The 16,524-nt window shown below is 40.2% G+C and overlaps 1 protein-coding gene across 2 annotated transcripts; it reads right to left on the bottom strand.

Annotated features, from left to right (window-relative positions):
* Nucleotides 1–254: 254 nt before the first annotated feature.
* On the bottom strand, nucleotides 255–14,603 carry LOC127436947 (dual specificity tyrosine-phosphorylation-regulated kinase 2). Of its 2 annotated transcripts, none has more exons than XM_051691492.1 (3): nucleotides 14,532–14,603; nucleotides 13,343–13,473; nucleotides 255–3,721 (listed from the first exon to the last, which is right to left on the bottom strand). In XM_051691492.1, exon 3 carries the CDS (start codon nucleotides 3,698–3,700, stop codon nucleotides 2,129–2,131), a length of 1,572 nt encoding a protein of 523 aa, XP_051547452.1. In that variant the 5' UTR covers nucleotides 3,701–3,721; nucleotides 13,343–13,473; nucleotides 14,532–14,603; the 3' UTR covers nucleotides 255–2,128. The 2 variants fall into 2 exon arrangements, with proteins under 2 accessions (XP_051547452.1, XP_051547451.1); XM_051691491.1 differs by lacking the exon at nucleotides 14,532–14,603 and adding an exon at nucleotides 14,126–14,522.
* Nucleotides 14,604–16,524: the final 1,921 nt, after the last annotated feature.

Here is a 16,524-nt window from a genome sequence, read left to right as displayed (position 1 = left end):
TTGACAATACCCCATAGATTCTCTATGGGGTTCAGGTCTGGTGAGTTTGCTGGCCAGTCAAGCACACCAACACCATGGTCATTTAACCAACTTTTGGTGCTTTTAGCAGTGTGGGCAGGTGCCAAATCCTGCTGGAAAATGAAATCAGCATCTTTAAAAAGCTGGTCAGCAGAAGGAAGCATGAAGTGCTCCAAAATGTCTTGGTAAACGGGTGCAGTGACTTTGGTTTTCAATAAGTCACAATGGAAACCAACACCAGCAGATGACATTGCACCCCAAATCATCACAGACTGTGGAAACTTAACACTGGACTTCAAGCAACTTGGGCTATGAGCTTCTCCACCCTTCCTCCAGACTCTAGGACCTTGGTTTCCAAATGAAATACAAAACTTGCTCTCATCTGAAAAGAGGACTTTGGACCACTGGGCAACAGTCCAGTTCTTCTTCTCCTTAGCCCAGGTAAGATGCCTCTGACGTTGTCTGTGGTTCAGGAGTGGCTTAACAAGAGGAATACAACAACTGTAGCCAAATTCCTTGACACGTCTGTGTGTGGTGGCTCTTGATGCCTTGACCCCAGCCTCAGTCCATTCCTTGTGAAGTTCACCCAAATTCTTGAATCGATTTTGCTTGACAATCCTCACAAGGCTGCGGTTCTCTCGGTTGGTTGTGCATCTTTTTCTTCCACTCAACTTTCTGTTAACATGCTTGGATACAGCACTCTGTGAACAGCCAGCTTCTTTGGCAATGAATGTTTGCGGCTTACCCTCCTTGTGAAGGGTGTCAATGATTGTCTTCTGGACAACTGTCAGATCAGCAGTCTTCCCCATGATTGTGTAGCCTAGTGAACCAAACTGAGAGACCATTTTGAAGGCTCAGGAAAACTTTGCAGGTGTTTTGAGTTGATTAGCTGATTGGCATGTCACCATATTCTAATTTTTTGAGATAGTGAATTGGTGGGTTTTTGTTAAATGTGAGCCAAAATCATCACAATTAAAAGAACCAAAGACTTAAACTACTTCAGTCTGTGTGCACTGAATTAATTTAATACACGAGTTTCACAATTTGAGTTGAATTACTGAAATAAATGAACTTTTCCATGACATTCTAATTTATTGAGAGGCACCTGTATATATATATATATATATATTATTCAAGATTCAAGACTCTAACCTTCAAACTTATCTTGCATGGTAACTAGTGTTCACGCATTACAATTAAACAACACTGTTTTGTTCCATGAGTGTTACGTTTCAAGCTATAAAAAACGCTTCATAAATAAAAAAAAAAAGTAAAGCACCAAAGTTTCCTTCCAGGACAGTACATGTTCAAAAGCAACTCTTCCAGAGAATAGCTTATATAATTACAAAAACCATGCACCTGTCAATTACTGCTGAGAACAGTATCCTCTCAGGCAAACCACATAAATTCCTTTAAACTTGCCATCAGTCTATTTTAGTTCAGACTGACTGTAGACACTCTCTCTTTTCCTCGTTTCATTTCTTAAGGAATGTCAAGAGATTTATAGGCACATACCAAGTCTATCATGTAAACATTGTTTCCCTCTGTTACCTCATAACAGTCTGCAACATCCACTTTTCCGTTATGACCGGTGTTTCTCTTACCATAGTCTCTTAAAATCTAATTAAATTTGCGGCTTGATATTAAAAAAGATGCTGGAAAAAGCAACAGGCCTTAGATAGCATGGCTTTTAGTAAAATGCATTTTAATCCTCATCCATTACCATGCTATTTATCTGACAGGATTGGAGAGTGGTGATTAAAATTTCAGAAGCACACACAACAATGTATCCTTCCATTAATTCACTGCAGCAAGACTATTTGCTTTTTATGCTTCAAGATGTATGTATTAAACCATGTGGGACTTTGTGTTATTATAGGTCAGATTGTATGAATGCTCCTACAAGCAGCCTTTTACACAGCCCTGAGATAAAAACTTAAGTGTTGTTCCCCCTTTCTTGGCCATTTTAGCATTCATAGAAATAATCCAACAAAGATGTGCTACAAAGCAGTTCATAGATGGTGTTAAAACTATTCCTAGAAATGCCACACTTCTGAAAGCTCAGCTTTGCACAATTTCCAATATCCCCATTTAAAAGAAACATTAAAGATCAGCTGACTAATTTTGGCAAAACTGTCCTTTGTTGTATATTCCCATTGGCATCAGTCATTTGTGCCAGGTTAGTCCTTAACTTTGTGGCTGAGGCAGAAGGGGGAGGTAATTTGGAGATTGACGTAATAGCAACCGTACCCTCAGTGATCCGCTTTACGGTGGTCTTCTCCCCAGTGGGAGGTTTTGGCAAGCGTCTTCTGAGCCATGGGTGGCGAAGGGCCTGACTAGGGGTCATACGCAGGGATGGGTCCCACTCTAGGCACTGTTTGAGAAAGTCCAAGAACAGCGGGTCATCACAGCCCTTAAGTGCTGTTACCCAGTCCCTGCTTCCTGGTGGACCTCTGAGTTTGCCCCTCCGTGACCTTCCCCCATTTAACACCACCGAACCATCAGGTAAGTTTGTGACTGTGCAATAACGGGGGTATCCCTTCGAGCTGATGAAATTTTTGGCTCTCTTAGATGAATCCTGAAGCTTCTGGGAGGGCACACCCAGCAGCTCTATGACACATGCTAGTTGGTCCCCTTCATCTTCTCCAGGTAAGAGAGGGTACCCTGTAAGTAATTCCGCTAAGATACAACCTAAGCTCCACATATCAATTGGCATCCCGTAACGAGCACCCAGAATGACCTCTGGGGCCCTGTAGAAGCGTGACTGGATGTAAGTGTAGACCCGTTGATGCTCGTAGCAGCTGGAGCCAAAGTCAATTACTTTTATCCCACTGCGCCCCTGCTGCTTCAGGAGGATATTCTCAGGCTTGAGGTCGCAGTGAATAATTCTGTTCTTGTGCAGAGAGTCCAGACACTGCAAGATGGAGTGTGCAAACTTGCGCACTAGTGGCAAACTAAAGCCCTGAAACTTGTTTTTCTTGATAAGCTCATAAAGGTTCATGCTGAGCAACTCGAATGTCATGCAGATATGGTTGCGGAATGTAAAGTTCTCCAGCATGTGGATGACATTCATAGTGGCGTCCTTATCCTGCTTGCGTAAGTGCTCCAGGATGCGAATTTCCTCAGCTGCTTGGCGGTGGAATCGCTTCTCGTTACGCACCATTTTCAGGGCTACCTGTTGTTGGTTTTTATGGTCGTAGGCCTTCACTACCTGGCCAAAGCTGCCCTTACCAATGACCTTTAGTACCTCATACCTATATGCTATATGGTCATGGGGTACATGAATGTAGGAGCCTTGATCGTCATCATAACCTCCATTATTTGAACCACCAACTACACCTTGTCGTTTCTTTGCATTTGGACCAATAAAATAGATCTCAGTGTAGCTGAAGATCTCTTGGTGTTCAAAAACTGTCAATTTAGACATGTACTGTTTCATGGCCTGCTCAGGAGTCAAGGGTGCTGGCTTAGGTTTGCTTTCAGTTGATTTGATGGAGGTCGAGCTGCCTTGTCGACATTGGCTGCTTTCTTGCTGCTTCTCAGGCATGGGTAAACCCGCCCTGCCCACAGATGTCAACCCATTGGGTTGTGCAGTCAACACTGTTCGTTTGTTGCTGTTCTCCTCGAACAGCTGTTGAACGTGGATCTGCTGGTGATTTCCAATGTGTAGATGGTCGTTCATTGTGTGCTTATTGCCTCCAGCCTGGAGAAGGTAAAACAAAAATAAGAAACACAATTTGAAGACTGTTTCCAAAATAAATAAAAGGACACACAGCACTGATAAAAATGGCATACAAAGTCTTGATTTGACAAAAAACAAATAAATAAATAAATAAAAACAAAAAGAGACTCCAACTATTAACTTTTAATTTGTAATTAAGTTTTAATTTTTTTGGATCCTAGTTCTCCTATTATACTCGTCTACTATAATATGCAAAGTATCCAAAGCAGGCTCTTAAAGCAAGTGGATGGTGATTAGCACTTTAAAGCTACAAAAAGCACAGACAGTTGTAGTAAAAGCAATCCATATGACTCAAGTGGTTAAATTAATGTCTTCTAAAGCAATATGATCAATTTGGGTGAGAAACAGATCAATATTTAAGTCCTTTTCACTATAATTGTTTACTTCCGGTCGCTCTCCGATGCCTGTCTACAGCGGGACTTCGTTTCCTCCACCTCTAACGTGATGCAAGCACTCTGGCATGTTTAAATGAAAGCAGAACCAATGAAGCTTGTGAACAGCGTTCTCTTGTAAACAAATCAAGCTGTACTTCCGGCTGCATCGACGTCAATTCTCGCGTAAACATGCCAACGTGCTTACGTCATGCAAGAGGCGGAGAGAACGGAGTCTCGTTGTAGACAGGCATCGGAGAATGACGGAAGTAAACAATTATAGTGAAAAGGACTTAAATATTGATCTGTTTCTCACCCAAAGCAATCATATCGCTTTAGAAGACATTAATTTAACCACTGGAGTCATATGGATTGCTTTTACTATGACTGTCTGTGCTTTTTGGAGCTTTAAAGTGCTGATCACCATCAACTTGCATTATATGGACCTACAAAGCTGAAATATTCTTCTAAAAATCTGTTGTGTTCTGAAGAAGAAAGTCATACACATCTGGGATGACATGAGGATAAGTAAATGATGAGAGAATTTTCATTTTTGGGTTAACTAATCCTTTAAGTAAAATTAACCAAAATGCAAGACAATAGATTCTTCTGCTTAGCAAAGCCTGGACAGAGTACAACTAAATCCTCCTATTCTAGAGGATCAAGAGGAATGAAGCTACTTGAAGCCCACAGATCGCACATTATCTATAAACGGAAAGTCTACATAGACAAAATTTACAGAACGAAATTACATTTTATGCAAAGAGTTAACAGACTGGATTCTTATGTTTTATCCAAATGGTGTCCCTAGCTGTTTACTAGACATTAAAGTTTTTTTACACAATGACTTCTGCCTGGACATGACCAGTCCCAATCTTATGGTTCTTGTTAAGGAGCCAAGGTGTCCATGACACATTTTAAATCATGCTCATATCAGTTACTTTATAATGTTACATAACTGGTTCAAGAGATCTGGTGTCCAAGTCCCCCCCCCCCCCAAGGTGTGGAGTGTCTTTTTATAACATTTGTTGTTTTGCAGTATTTATTTATTTATTTTTTTGTGGGATGTGAAATTCAGACTGAGCTAGGGATTATTTATTTGTTTATTCAAGGACATTAGACATGCATTTCCTGCTTCCCTAAATCTCCTGCCCTGAAAGATGCTTGCTTCCTTGATAATGTGATTACCTCTGCATCTTGTTTTTGCAAGGACATCCTGTTGCTTCTGTCAGAGGCTTGTGGCAACCCTCTCATTTTATAAAAAAGCAAAAACTTTTACTGTTGTTCTGCTTTTTGAGACTGATAGATTTAATGGATTAGTACTTATTTCTGCAAGTGTTATGAATTGTAATGCTGTTGTAATCCACTTAATTGTTCTTTATTGTTTAAGCATTCCCATATACACATACAGAGAGAGTGATAATACAAGTGTAGAATAGAATACCAGGCCAATACAACACTTCAGATTTTACGGATCCAACCAATGACCACAGCTGATGTTTCTACACCTCTGACTAAAGATAAAGCATAAGCATACCCAGCTTGAACTCTAAATCCAAAGGCTCTGACACAATCTGCTCTTAAAGCACACTCAAAGTGCAGCCATATTTCTCCTTTTGGCACTGCCTCATGCAGAATTTTTACAATAAAACTTACACTGCAGTGTTTCCCCTAGGACTTTTTTCAACTGCGGTGCTGTTGTGCGCACAAGCCCGCAACGCCGGACCCGTATTAACACGTGTTGGTCAAAGAATAGATTAAAACAGGGGTGTCAAACTCAATTTCAGCCTGGGGCACATCAGGGTTTATTTGTGGCCTCAAAGGGCCCTTTGAAAATGTGGTACCAGCACCTGATTTGTTAGCACCCTTGCAAATAATATTACATGTTATGTGCATTGAAATGCACATTTAACAGTACAGCATTGATTTTGAGGTTGGGATGCAAATAAAAATTATATTAACAACAGTAACATCTGTGGAAACAATTAACACCTCATTTTGATATGGCTAAATTGAAATATTCTGACAGTGTAAATAAGTTGGGTCTTTTTTTTACAGATTCCTTTCATCAGGATCCTACTAATTAAACTACAGCCATGTCTTGGAATTTCTGAAGTCAAACAAGACAACTTACATTTTCCTACAATCAGAAAGCATTACAAGTACATATTTTATACATATGGAAAACTGATAGCTTGGTCCACAATTATAAAAATGCACCATAGTTCTTCCATAGTATCCATAGTTTTAACAATGATATTTATAATAGTTCATGGTAAAAGTTTTGCAACAGACAATTCTGTACCGCCTTCAAATGGGTTTCGCAATCCCCGCCGCGCATCTCACTGGTTCACAGGTGCATTTAAAATAGTCTGTACACAGTTGAGTCTGTGAATTACCGCATCTGCTCTGCCCTCATGCTACTATGATTAAGCTGTGTTGATAATTGACCTGTGTAACGCTGTTTCATTTGGCTTTTGCAGCGAGCAAAATGCACCCCAAAACATACAGATGACAGGGGAAGGCTCATCTATATTCACGAGGAAAGCGCTAACTGATTGTTCAGTGAAACATTGTGATCCCCTGCCATCCTACATTTCAGAAATGAGCTTGCGGGCCACTTGAAATAAAGTGAGTTTGACACGTGTTGTTATGCGGTGACGTCACTGCGAGTAAGTGCAGGTATTTGTGTGTGTGTGGTGGGGTCCCTTTCGCAGTGTAGAAAGCGCACAGCTGACTGGGGCTGGCAAGCGTTATGTTGCGCCAAGAATATTAAATTAACCATGTGAAATCCCAAGAGCGGCACACTTAATTCAGCAGTGTCGCAGCACCACTGCAAAATGCATATAGGGGAAACACTGTAGTGATGTCTTGCTAGATAACAAAACTCTGGTTTACTGTAAAAAGCAGGATTATCCCAATAAATTGAGGGAAACCCCCCAAAGTTGACACATTTAGTGTCATTCAGAATCAAATAACAGTATTATATATATATTAAATATATATTAGCAAACTACAGTTTTGGCAAGTCATTTAGGACATCTACTTTGTGCATGACACGAGTAATTTTTCCAACAATTGTTTACAGACAGATTGTTTCACTTTTAATTGACTATATCACAATTCCAGTGGGTCATAAGTTTACATACACTAAGTTAACTGTGCCTTTAAGCAGCTTGGAAAATTCCAGAAAATTATGTCAAGACTTTAGGCAATTAGCTTCTGATAGGCTAATTGGCTAATTGGAGGTGTACCTGTAGATGTATTTTAAGGCCTACCTTCAAACTCAGTGCCTCTTTGCTTGACATCATGGGAAAATCAAAAGAAATCAGCCAAGACCTCAGAAAAAAAATTGTGGACCTCCACAAGTCTGGTTCATCCTTGGAAGCAATTTCCAAATGCCTGAAGGTACCAAGTTCATCTGTACAAACAATAGTATGCAAGTATAAACACCATGGGACCATGCAGCCATCATACCGCTCAGGAAGGAGACGTCTCCTAGAGATGAACGAAGTTTGGTGCGAAAAGTGCAAATCAATTCTAGAACAACAGCAAAGGACCTTGTGAAGATGCTGGAGGCAACAGGTAGTCAAGTATCTATATCCACAGTAAAACAAGTCCTATATCGACATAACCTGAAAGGCTGCTCAGCAAGGAAGAAGCCACTGCTCCAAAACTGCCATAAAAAACCAGACTACAGTTTACAAGTGCAAATGGGGACAAAGATCTTACTTTTTGGAGACATGTCCTCTGATCTGATGAAACAAAAATATAACTGTTTGCCGATAATGACCATCGTTATGTTTAGAGGGAAAAGGTTGAAGCTTGTAAGCTGAAGAACACCATCCCAACCGTGAAGTATGGGGGTGGCAGCATCATGTTGTGGGGGTGCTTTGCTGCAGGAGGGACTGGTGCACTTCACAAAATAGTTGGCATCATGAGAAAGGAAAATTATGTGGACATATTGAAGCAACATCTCAAGACATCAGCCAGGAAATTAAAGCTCGGTCGCAAATGGGTCTTCCAAATGGACAATGACCCCAAGGACAACGACCCCAAGCATACCTCCAAAGTTGTGGCAAAATGGCTTAAGGACAACAAAGTCAAGGTAATGGGGTGGCCATCACAAAGCCCTGACCTCAATCCGATAGAAAATTTGTGGGCAGAACTGAAAAAGCATGTGCGAGCAAGGAGGCCTACAAACCTGACTCAGTTACACCAGTTCTGTCTGGAGGAATGGGCCAAAATTCCAGCAACTTATTGTAAGAAGCTTGTGGAAGGCTACCCAAAATGTTTATCCCAAGTTAAACAATTTAAAGGCAATGCTACCAAATACTAACAGTGTGTGTAAACTTCTGAACCACTGGGAATGTGATGAAAGAAATAAAAGCTGAAATAAATCATTCTCTCTACTATTATTGACATTTCACATACTTAAAATAATGTAGTGATCCTAATTGACCTAAGACAGGGAATGTTTTCTACGATTAAATTTTAGGAATTGTGAAAACTGAGTTTAAATGTATTTGGCTAAGGTGAATGTACACACTGATCAGCCACAATTAAAACCACTGACAGGTGAAGTGAATAACATTTATTATCGTGTTACAATGGCACCTGTCAAGGGGTGGGATATATTAGGCAGCAAGTGAACAGTCAGTTCTTGAATTTCATCTGTTGGAAGCAGGAAAAATGGACAAAGCGTAAGGATCTGAGCGACTTTGACAAGGGCCAAATTGTGATGGCTAGACAACTGGGTCAGAGCGTCTCCAAAATGGCAGGTCTTGTGGGGTATTCCCAGTATGCAGTGGTTAGTACCTACCAAAAGTTGTCCAAGGAAGGAAAACCGGTGAACCAGCGACAGGGCCATGGGCGCCCAAGGCTCATTAATGCATGTGGGGAGCGAAGGCTAGCCCATCTGGTCCGATCCCACAGAAGAGCTATTGTAGCACAAATTGCTGAAAAACTTAATGCTGGCCATGATAGAAAGGTGTCAGAACACACAGTGCATCCCAGCTTGCTGCGTATGGGGCTGTGTAGCCGCAGACCGGTCAGAGTGCCCATGCTGACCCCTGTCCACTGCCGAAAGCACCTACAATGGGCATGTGTGCGTTAGAACTGGACCATGGAGCAATGGAAGAATGTGGCCTGGTCTGATAAATCACCTTTTCTTTTAGATCATGTGGACGGCCGGGTGTGTGTGCGTTGTTTACCTGGGGAAGAGATGGCAGCAGGATGCACCCTGGGAAGAAGGCAGGCCGGCGGAGGCAGTGTGATGCTCTGGGCAATGTTCTGCTTGGAAACCTTGGGTCCTGGCATTCATGTGGATGTTTCTTTGACACGTATCACCTACCTAAAGATTGTTCCAGACCACGTACACCCCTTCATGGCAACGGTATTCCCTGATGGCATTGGCCTCTTTCAGCGGGATAATGCGCCCTGCCACACTGTAAAAATTGTTCAGGAATGGTTTGAGGAACATGACAAAGAGTTCAAGGTGTTGACTTGGCCTCCAAATTCCCCAGATCTCAATCCGATTGAGCATCTATAGGATGTGCTGGACCAACAAGTCTGATCCATGGAGGCCCAACTTTACAAGACTTAAAGGATCTGCTGCTAACGTCTTGGTGCCAGATACCACAGGACTCCTTCAGAGGTCTTGGAGTCCATGCCTCGACGGGTTAAAGCTGTTTTGGCGGCACGAGGGGGATCTACAAGATATTAGGCAGGTGCTTTTAATGCTGTGGCTGATCGGTGAAAATATATATATATATATATATATATATATATATATAATAAAAAAAATATTCAGATAAGTAAAATGCATTATATTACTGTGGCAGAGGAGTTAAGCATTGATAAGACAATACTAAAAGCTGCTTTAGAATCCAATGTATTGTTTATTTGCATATTACTGAACATAAGCCAATCATTGGCATACAGTTCACAGCAATCCATTTTGTAAGTGAATTTGTCAATCAGTCAGAGATTTATTATGAGGGCTTGTCTAAGGACCCGTCAATGTACACCTGTACGGATGCTTTTGGAGCATCTCACTTTGGTTGCATCGCGTAATAAACATACAATTTTTAGGTCGCTCTATCAAGTTAAACGTAGTTTAATACTTAAAAGAACATGTTTTGAGATCCCTTAGTTCGGATTTGCGCTCCAACAAGCTGTTTTGAACGCAAGAACCTATCCTCGTGTTGTTCTGTCAGCTGAAGGGTTGTTTTGTTCTCTGTATAAGCTGCGCATTGCCTATACAGCTGAAGTTTCGCTGACTGCCTCCTGGAGAAAACAGGTGGTACTTCAAGCTTGAATTTCTCATGAATCTTCCATAATAAGGTCTGGGGACATGATTAATTGCGTAAATTTTTTTAACGCATTATTTTTTATAAAAATAATCACACTGTATTAACGCGTTAAATCGACAGCCCTAACATATATAATATATATATAGATATATATATATATATATATATAGATATATATATATATATACACATACATACATACATATGGGGTGGTCATTGAAAGAGCAGGTTTATGGACAACTGTTGAGGACACAACTGGAGCCAAACAAAAGACACATCTGGTTTGGTGATACAGTGAGTGTGACACTCATTCTAAGGCTCATCTTCTCTATAAAATGCACACGCAGCATGAGACGAGCTGTAAAAGGTCAAATGTGACTCAACTGGCCTTAATGTTGTTAATTGGCTTTTGAACGATATGACACTAAAGCTTAACGGAAAATAGATTTGTGAAAGTACAGATAAATAAAGAGAGTAAATAGCACTGTCCTCAATTAAAATACTCCTTTTTGTATTAATGGTCACCCATTAATACAAGCCAGCAATGTAAAACATTCGGCATATAATTGGATGCAACTAGAGGCCTTCACGGGTCCAAAAATGTATGCCCCAACGCAAAGAGACCCGGAAATGTACTACCCGGACCCCAACCGGACCCGTCTATTATTTGAAAGCTTGGACACGTACCCATGCAGAACTGAGAAATGCCGGACCTGGATCCAAACCTGTCTATTATTTGAAAGCTGGGACCCGGACCCGGCCGGGAGACACAGACCCAATCGACACCGATTTCAACGCAACTTGTTTTGAATCAGCTTTGCAGTTTTTTTTTTGTGTCTTGCATAAGAGAACTTCAACTGTTTGCCCTTTTGAACTATAATAACGATTGCTCGTTCATTGCCACAGCTGCTAACGTTAGCATTGCTAATTTGCTATCATGTGCCTTAACTCCGCTCTGCCTCTGACGTCCATCAGCGCTGTCTGATCACGGCCAGGTCTTCTCGGATCGACTCGGGTATTACACAATGTTAAACAGACCTGGGACCCCCAGCAATAGAATGGGACCCGGCTGACCATATAAAACGTGGATCCGAACCAGTACGGGTCCTCAGGTTAGGGTGAACCCATGAAGACCTCTAGATGCAGCTTTCCATAGCTTCCCAGCTAAATTAAATTCAAACTGCACAATGTGTCATTCAGTGTCCTAATAAAGTCCATACATAATTTGACTTGGCAGACATTTTAAAAACATGTGAAAAATGTAATTCCAGTACCCTGTATGTACACACCTTCAGCTCTAATTTGTTGATATAACCAGTTATATAACGAAGGAATGAGCTAAACACGCTGCCCCTTGAAATCATTAAAGTCATTACTGTTAACTTTAGCATCATCACACCATAGCTCATCTCAAAACCTAATGTCCATATAAGTACTAAGATGCAATAACGAGAGCAACGTGTATAATTCCACATGTCCCAGTCAGTAAGATTAAATGTATTTTCATGTCACATCTGCAAAAACCTGATAGAAAAAAAAAAAGCCAGATTTCTGTTTAAGTGCAAAGTATGCACACTCTTCAGTCAATGATACTATGGGGTTTTTGGGGGTTTTTTTTAGCAAATAAAACAAGAGAATGATTTACAATAATCAATAAAATGTAGTAACACCTCAATCAATGCAAATTTACAATGGCATAGTTTAGAGCTTGGCCATTCATCTAATTAAGAAACATATATATTTATGATTTAAGAGTTAAGATTTGCAACTACAAAGCTTAGACTGATTCTATTGACTATTTGTGGCAGGACCTCTGACCTGTAAGAGTGTGCATAGAAATGGGCCTACCATGCAGGCCTGGGCTTTCTGTGTCTATATTTACCCCTTTAAGAATGACAGCTAAATAAAGAATGCCAAGGCAGTCTACTTAGTCATAAATGGCACCGATCCAATTCTTGCATTTCATTCAGAATGTGCTAAAATACATTTACAGCAAATGCAACTCTTTGAATGTTACTAATTAACAAATTACTGATCAAGATGTGGTTTTCATACATTACACGAATTTGGCAAACTGAATTATTTTCTATAGAAGTGTTATAATGTTCATTATTCCTAAACAATGCAAAACCTCTTGCCGTTCATACTCAAAGGACTGACTTTGAATTAATCGATTTACATAAGGAAATTCACAAGATCACAGAATTCAGCTTTGCCTACTGGTTTCACTGTCACTGATGGCCTGAACATTGCCCATCCCCCCACTAAAGGCAACCTCTCCACACAATACATTAGCCAATGAGTCTGTGAGAGCCACTAAGCAAAACCACTGTTCATGTCTGAATGCTTACTGCACACAAACTGTTTAAGTCGTTTCTATGACTATCATCAAAAGAAAGGTTAACTTAAACAGGGCATAGGTTTAAAACACACATTTCTATATTCCAACTGAACAGCCTGAAACTGCTCTCAAGGTCTTCTTGTTGTAATTTTTTTTTTTTTTTTAAACCCCCCCCCAACCAGAAACAATATTTCAGTCTAATCATTAGATTTCTGATAGCTATATCCATGTAATATTCAAAAGAAGCCCCTTTTATCATGCAAGACTAAACTAGACACAATCTGGTCATTTTACACTCCACTAAACATGGCTGCCTTCATAAAGTCACCTACTGTACATGCAATGACATGTATGTAAATGATGTCAGAATGCAATAACTGGTCTGCATCCCGTATAAAACACATGACACATGCTATAATGACCGTAAGGGGTTCCTCACCCATGCATTAATAATAAATAATTTTAAAAAAATCACATTGACACATTGTAGCAAGCTTGAGAGAACAAAGAAGCAGACATGCACTGTTACAAAGTGTATGTAAGAATGTTTTTGTACCGTGAGGGAGTTGCTGTTCCTGAGAGGGGGTAGTGTGACGGGTGATGTGGCTTCAGTCCCTGCTCCAACCCGGGGACCCCCGATGCCCAGTCCGGGAGAAGACTGTAGCTGGCAAATCTCACCCCCTTTGCCTGCAGAAACGAGAATGATTTTTTTAGAAAATGCAACATTGGAAAGCTATGATGCAACTGCTTTATAAAATGTGGATCAGGAAGTCTTTTGAAAAGGCATTCTTTTTTCTTTTTTCTTTTAAAGTGGAGCTGGTTTTAGCTGATGCAGTAAGGGTTCACGGGGAAAACTGTGGCCCCACATCTTGAAATGTTGATCTCAATACATCAGACATGAGCAAATCGATTGTGAAACTTACAAAGAGAACCAAAAGGAAAGATTTACGAAAGGCAATTGTTTAATGATCTAAACGAACGAAAACTAACATTAGCACGTTGAAAACCTTTGATGTCGAAACACGACTACTGTAATGCAATGCAAGCGCAAATTCAAAGCGCGTTAAATATGTTCTCACTTAAAAACAAGACTGAATATAAAACGATCGCCTTTCTATAGGTGTTTCCTAAGAACCGGGGCTGAAAGCTACTGTACCCGACCCCTATAGCCAACGGAGAGCAATGAGACGTAAAGCTTCCAGCCGTATAAGCGTTATGGAGCATTTAAACCGGATAAATAATTCATCTCCAAAATCCAATCCGTTGAATAAACAAACGCGCCCGGCGGAAGGATCGTGATATTCGCCGCCCTCTTAGATCCGGACACTGGGTTCCTTACCAGTCGGGTAGACAGCAGTGGCGGCGACGGCGCAGGGTTTCTTGGTTAACATGGCTGCTGGAGAATCACACACACATGCACACGCAGAAAACCCACTTCAGTCTCTCCCTTCCTCCCTGATCACCCACTCTGACTGTTGCTACTCCAATCAGCTACATCCAGACCTGTGCGAGCAAACTCTAGGGGCTGCTTCTTCAAACACTACCCGAATTCGGTTTATCATCGCTTGGAAACGCGCAAAACAAACAAAGACGCACGCATGGCTCTCCACTGCTCCGCACGTTTGGGCCCAGTAAATTCTGCCCGGCCCGCAGCAGTCGCATGGTCGTGTTCTCTCATGCACTCACACACCCGCTGGGAATATACTTTAAACCGGTTTAAGGTGTTGTCTTGGCTTTTCTATTACCCTGGTTCGCCTCCACCTTCTTTTCTCTCCCCTCCCCGAACAGGACGCAACGCTCAGTAAATCCACCAACCACATCTGATGTCTCGAATGAAGCACACAGCCACACACCTGATGCCACAGAGTTTGTTTATTTATACATACTGTATATTTCAAACTGGAGCATAGTGTTTTTTCATGCTTTCGATCATTTTCACATAATACGTGATATGATCAAACTATCTTAAGGTTTGGTTTATTTTACGCACTTTCACGTATAGAACATTTTTTATTATTATCGATGCGCATTTTCATGTACACTTTTAGCACGTGTTGGGTTTAGGCTGATGAGTTTGTCACATTACTTTCCACTAGAGGGAGGAGTGAGTGCAGTTTAACATAACCGCCTCCGCTTGTACTGTACATTCAGTTTCCAGACAGTAGCCCTGCTTCATAGTCACATTGGTCTGTGTGGATTCACTTGATTGTGGTGCAGTTATTATATTATTTGAGTAAAAGTTAAATGAACTAAACACAGTTTAACACTCTTCAAAATCATCAAGCTGCATTACATTTCTAATATCTTTACATCATACAATACTGCATAACTGCTGGTGCATCATGCCTACAAAAGCAAGTACAAGTAAATAACAAATGTATCAATATACAATTATTAACACTATATTAAACAATTAACAATCATAATAGTTATATAGCCTATAGCCTACTTATCAAAGCACATTTTGCAGTGATTAGGTTATTTGTAATGTGATTGAATGCCACATTGTCTGTTCTAAAGTTATCTTGTCTTTAGCAATACAAATTAAGCACAACTACAATGATTAATCTTGATAACTGATTGATTGGTACTTCTGCCGGTAAATATTGTTGTTTGTGTGTAGATTGAGTTTCTCTGTGATTCAGATAATTTCATAATCTATTTTATTCTTTGGATAATGGGATTTGCCAAAATGTTTGAGGTTTTTAATAATGATTAGTAACCTTGTAGATAGTGTCAGTTTCAGGCTCAGCATTTAAAAAGATAAAAACAGTGATGAACGCATCTCAGTTTCATTGTGCTATAGCCAAACAAAAGACTCCACTCACAAATTTCCACTTTAACTTTCCATTTCCATTTGTACTTTTTCACAGTAGTCCATGTTAAATTTGTTCTGGTAATGATAAAGTATTTGTTTTTGATATGAAACATAATGTAATGTATAGCTTGTTTTGTGTTATATTCCACTGAATATACGATTAATTCAATTCAGGGTTGCGTACATGCAGACAATGTTTTATTCTTTTTACCTAAATTACCCTATTCACAGTTCTTGAGAACAAATGTTATTTTGATAAAAAGTCATTTGGAAACTAAAGTCACAATTAAATAAAATTGCATTTGATAGCAAATACCGAACCATGCTGCAAACAGATGCTGCAAACTAACTTTACATTTCTTTGCCATCTTTGCAATTACTTGAAAATAACTTGTTGAATGGTAATTTTCAGTGGATGTAAAAAGTTCACTCTGGTGCCCTTGCAGAGTAACCACATGAAGTGTCTTAACAAGCACAGTTCGGTTTGGTGTTTTGACATATTTCCTACTGAAACAGTAAGTGGGGGCGGGACATGTTGAACGGCTCAACGAAAAAGGGTTTTGGGAGGGAAACAGCTGAAAATACACCCTTCATCATCTCTGTGTTTGGTGCTTACTTCAGCTGAAGCCCGCTTTGTGTACATGACAGGCTCTTGAAGGGGCGGGGTTAAAACTGACAAAAAACTTAACTGCCAAGCAGTCTCACGTACTTGCACTTCAGCAGAGATGAATCTGCCATATCAGCGGAATAGCAAGTTATGACATTTTGTTAAAAGATTACGAGGTCAAGACATTTTTATAAATGAAATTAAGAAAACAAATAGGGTTGATTTTTATCATTCTGACTTTAAAACCTGACAAATTTCTTTTTGTGAAAGATTGTACTGGAAAAGTGTAAGATCTTTATTTAAATGCCAAAAT

Source organism: Myxocyprinus asiaticus, chromosome 47 (genome assembly GCF_019703515.2).
Source record: "Myxocyprinus asiaticus isolate MX2 ecotype Aquarium Trade chromosome 47, UBuf_Myxa_2, whole genome shotgun sequence".
Taxonomy (NCBI): Eukaryota; Metazoa; Chordata; class Actinopteri; order Cypriniformes; family Catostomidae; genus Myxocyprinus; species Myxocyprinus asiaticus.
This window is presented reverse-complemented; position numbering and strand designations above follow the sequence as displayed.